This window comes from Primulina huaijiensis, unplaced genomic scaffold (assembly GCF_012295235.1).
Source record: "Primulina huaijiensis isolate GDHJ02 unplaced genomic scaffold, ASM1229523v2 scaffold13587, whole genome shotgun sequence".
In the NCBI taxonomy this organism is placed as follows: Eukaryota; Viridiplantae; Streptophyta; class Magnoliopsida; order Lamiales; family Gesneriaceae; genus Primulina; species Primulina huaijiensis.
In genome coordinates this window covers 1333-5407 of record NW_027342771.1, presented here as the reverse complement: position 1 = coordinate 5407, position 4075 = coordinate 1333, and the positions used below count along the sequence as shown (strand labels likewise).

General features: G+C 36.1%; 1 protein-coding gene across 1 annotated transcript; it reads left to right on the top strand.

Moving 5' to 3' along the window:
* Positions 1–346: 346 nt before the first annotated feature.
* LOC140965722 (glycerol-3-phosphate acyltransferase RAM2-like) lies at positions 347–3188 on the top strand. Its single transcript, XM_073425872.1, has 2 exons — positions 347–1047; positions 2121–3188. Exons 1-2 carry the CDS (start codon positions 415–417, stop codon positions 3027–3029), a joined length of 1542 nt encoding a protein of 513 aa, XP_073281973.1. The 5' UTR covers positions 347–414; the 3' UTR covers positions 3030–3188.
* Positions 3189–4075: the final 887 nt, after the last annotated feature.

Genomic DNA, 4075 nt, shown 5'->3' with positions numbered 1-4075 from the left:
TTTTTATTTGACATCGATGTTATTTTACATGATTCATATATAACGATAATAAAACCTATATTATACAAATTAAAAGCTATCTCAGCAAAATTAAAGGAAATTGACAAGATTTTTTCTTCGAATTTTGAAATATTGTGCGTTGCTTTGTTTTATTTTTCCCTTTCATTTATGTTTATATTTATTTTAGTATATGTAATATTGGTTTATTCTCGTTATAGGAGCTACGTAAGAGAACATGAATTTCAAATAAACGATATTCGATGAGTTTAATGACTTCTAATAAGAAAAAAAGAAAAAAAAAATCAAAATTATCGAATGAAAACCAAATATTTACAACCTGTCAACTTAAACTGCAATTTTTCTCCTATATGTAAAACATAGCAAACACAAATAAGTTGTTGAGTTTGCAAAAAAATGGGCAATCCCAGTTGTTTTATATCAAGAAAAATCCCAAGCATCTCCGAATGTAGCACCAATGATCGCGAAAATCACACGGTGGTGTCTGATCTCGACGGAACATTACTCGTAGGCCGAAGTTCTTTCCCTTATTTCGCGCTGGTTGCGTTTGACGTTGGAGGTATTTTAAGGCTTTTCATGTTACTATTGGCTGCTCCGTTAGCCGGAATCTTGTACTACCTGATTTCCGAAGCGGCGGGCATTCGTGTTCTCATATTCGTGACCATTGCTGGGGTCAAAGTATCGGATATCGAGTCGGCTGCCAGAGCAGTTTTGCCTAAGTATTACTCCGACGATGTGCATCCGGAGACTTATGGCGTTTTCTCTTCGTGTGGGAGAAGATGTGTGGTGACAGCAAACCCTAGGATCATGGTTGAACCTTTTTTGAAGAAGTATCTGAACGTGGACATGGTTCTAGGTACGGAGATTTCGTCTTTCAGGGGCATTGCCACGGGACTTGTGGCGAGTCCCGGTGTTCTTGTCGGGAAGAACAAAGCTGTGGCTGTTGAGAGGTCATTTGGTCGTGGTTCAATGCCAGATATTGGAATTGGAGATAGAGAGACAGACTTGCCTTTCATGGAGCTTTGCAAGGTTCTGAATATTTCCCCATTTTTGCTCTAGTTCGAGCACTTCTCAATATTTTATATTTTACGTTTTTAAACGATAGTATATAATTATTTTTTGGGAAAACTGCCTAAAAATCGTTTAAATATTTTTCATAGAAAAAAGCCCTCACAATTATCAGGTCTTGGATCCTTTTAGTTGAATTTCTTTGGTTTTGGTCCTATTAGACACTTGCATTTCCCCGTGCATCAAATTTTGGCGCATATCACATCCCTCCGAAAAAATATGACTTAGAAAAAAATACTCAACTTATAAGATCAAAACCCAATTATGGCTATTTAAATGACCAAAACCCAAAATAGGCGCCAAACTATTGGAAAAATAATGATTTTGGTCCTTTATATTCATCTCGGTGCAATTTCGAAACTCTGTATTGTCACAATTCAGTATTTCCTCTAATATCTTTAGTTATTTATTTATTTTTGTAATTTTAATTTTTTCCCGTCGTAACACTGTTGTAACATACATTGTGTTGACGTGCGTAGTCTCACTTCAGCACACCAATGGAAAAAGATGTTTAAATTCAATATAATACTAAGATTGAAATTTAACAATATAAAAAACAAAAATCACAAATAGACAAACATTTAGGAAAATGCCAAATTTGTCAGTCAAGTCTTCTATTTTCGACAGCTAACTTGTAAAAATTGAGTTATAGTACTTGTAATTTTGTTTTGTTTTGTTTTGTTTTGTTTTTTTTTTTGATTTTTAGTCATTTTGTCGGAACACTAACCTATCGCTGGAAAAGCTGACGTGACACCAGAAAACTACTGAGATGTCCAACATGATAAGCAATCCAGCAACATATGGTTAAAATCCAACAAAAACCATAGTTACATGACTACGAATCATATGTGACAAGTTAAATGATAAAAATAGAAAACATGACAAATTAGAGAGGACTTTGATATTTACATTTTTTTAAAAGTTCCACACTTAGACTCTTGTTGATTTTAATTCGGCTTACACACCTAGCGTGCGCATCTTTATTTGTATTGGGTACCAGATGACATACGTATAAATATTTTTACACACTGTAGGAAAGGTACATGGTTCCATCAAGGGTGGGCGTTCGACCCATGAAGCCGGACATGTTGCCGAAGCCGGTGATCTTCCACGATGGCCGACTAGTCCAGAAACCAACTCCCATGGTTGCATTGGCTATCGTGTTATGGTTTCCCATAGGCATTCTCCTCGCGATCATTCGTATTATCATCGGAGCCCTATTCCCTATAACTATAATACCCCATGTTAAACTTCCTTTTGGTGTTATTATAAAAACAAAAGGCCACCCTTTCCATAACTCTGGAGATCGAAACCCTAAAGTGAAGAAAGGAGGAGGAATGGTGTTTGCTACCTGCCATAGATGCGTCCTAGACGCAGTCCTAATCTCTACTTCGTTGGGCAGCAAGTCGATCACCGTCTCATACTCTGTGCCAAGTACCTCCGAGTGGTTGTCGCCGATGAAAACATCGAGACTAACCCGAGACCGAGCTAAGGATGCAAAACTGATGAGGGATATTGTAGATGAGGGCCGATATTTGGTCATGTGCCCCGAGGGTACGACATGCCGAGAACCCTATCTGCTGAGATTTTCATCCTTGTTTGCTGAGATCAGCGATGAAATAACTCCGGTAGCTACTACGGTTAAAACTACCATGTTCTACGGGAATACCGCGAGAGGGTACAAATGGTTGGATCCCATCTTCTTTTTGATGAATCCTTTCCCAACATACGAGGTGACATTCTTAAACAAACTGCCGTATGATCAAACATGTAGTGCCGGGAAATCGGCCCATGAAGTTGCGAATCATGTCCAAGAATTGATCGCCGAGTATTTGCAGTATAAATGCACTGATTTAACTAGAAAGGATAAGTATATGGAGCTGGCAGGAACTGATGGAACTGTGGGGAAAACGGCTGTTGAAAAACTTAAAAAGGATGGATAATTAGGATTGAGGTTTGAATATTTCTATGTATTAAGATTTCGACTTATTGTCTAAGGTTTTGAAATAAATGGGAATTTGGATATTACTAAGAACAGTTTGGTTGTATTATTAGTTATTTATATTTTAAAAATAAATATAGTATATGTCCTTTTTGTATGCGTCTATATATGTTTGTTTATTTGCGATTTTAATCCCATATATTGTTTTATTTTAGTGTTAGTATTTTATCTTTCAAATTTTTGGCAATATTAGTCTATTTTATTAGATGAACTATTTCAAAATGGAACATCAATATGCTGCAAAGAAAGGAAAAACATTGATGGTGCTAGCAATATGCGTGGAACGTGGAATGGGCTTCAAGCATTATTTCTCAAAGATTGTCCCTGAAACGTAGTCAAATTTTAAAAGTGCGGAAATATATATTTTTTTAAAGCTCACATTTTCGAAACAACATTTAAACGTTTCGCATGCATGCGATCTACAGAAAATATAATATTTAAAAATGATCTTAAAAATTTGACACTAAAATCGTGCAGTTTAAAATAACCATAAACAAATAAAAATCTTAAAATCATCAACGTGTAAAAATGTTTATTTCTTTTCAATCTCATGAATCATAATGCGGAAAAACGTGTGGTCCTCGGATCGTGTCGTCGCACCAGGTCTGCCTACTTAGAGTTCAGCACCTCCAGTCCCCTCATCATTAAGCTCACCTGCATCACACACGCCTAGTGAGTCTAAAGACTCAACACACCTGCACCGTTAATAGCAAATACATATACATAGCACACAGCAGTGAAAAATATCACTAACATACCTTTCATGAACTTTGAAAACGTAACATCACCGTGTCGTGTAAAATCATGACGTGTCAAAATAGCTCATCGTTAATCATCATTCATCGTTTATCATTTATCGTTCATCATTCATCATTTATCATTCATCATTTATCATTTATCATTGGTGAATTCAGTTCATTAGAGGTGACTATCGTATNAGTGAAAAATATCATACTCAACATACTTTTCATGAACTTTAAAAACATA

Bases quoted from the DNA above. Each gene is read 5' to 3' on its own strand.
- LOC140965722 (XM_073425872.1), top strand. From the start codon at position 415: ATGGGCAATCCCAGTTGTTTTATATCAAGAAAAATCCCAAGCATCTCC. The intron at 1,048-2,120 runs GTTCTGAATATT...TACACACTGTAG, and splicing joins CTTTCATGGAGCTTTGCAAG to GAAAGGTACATGGTTCCATC.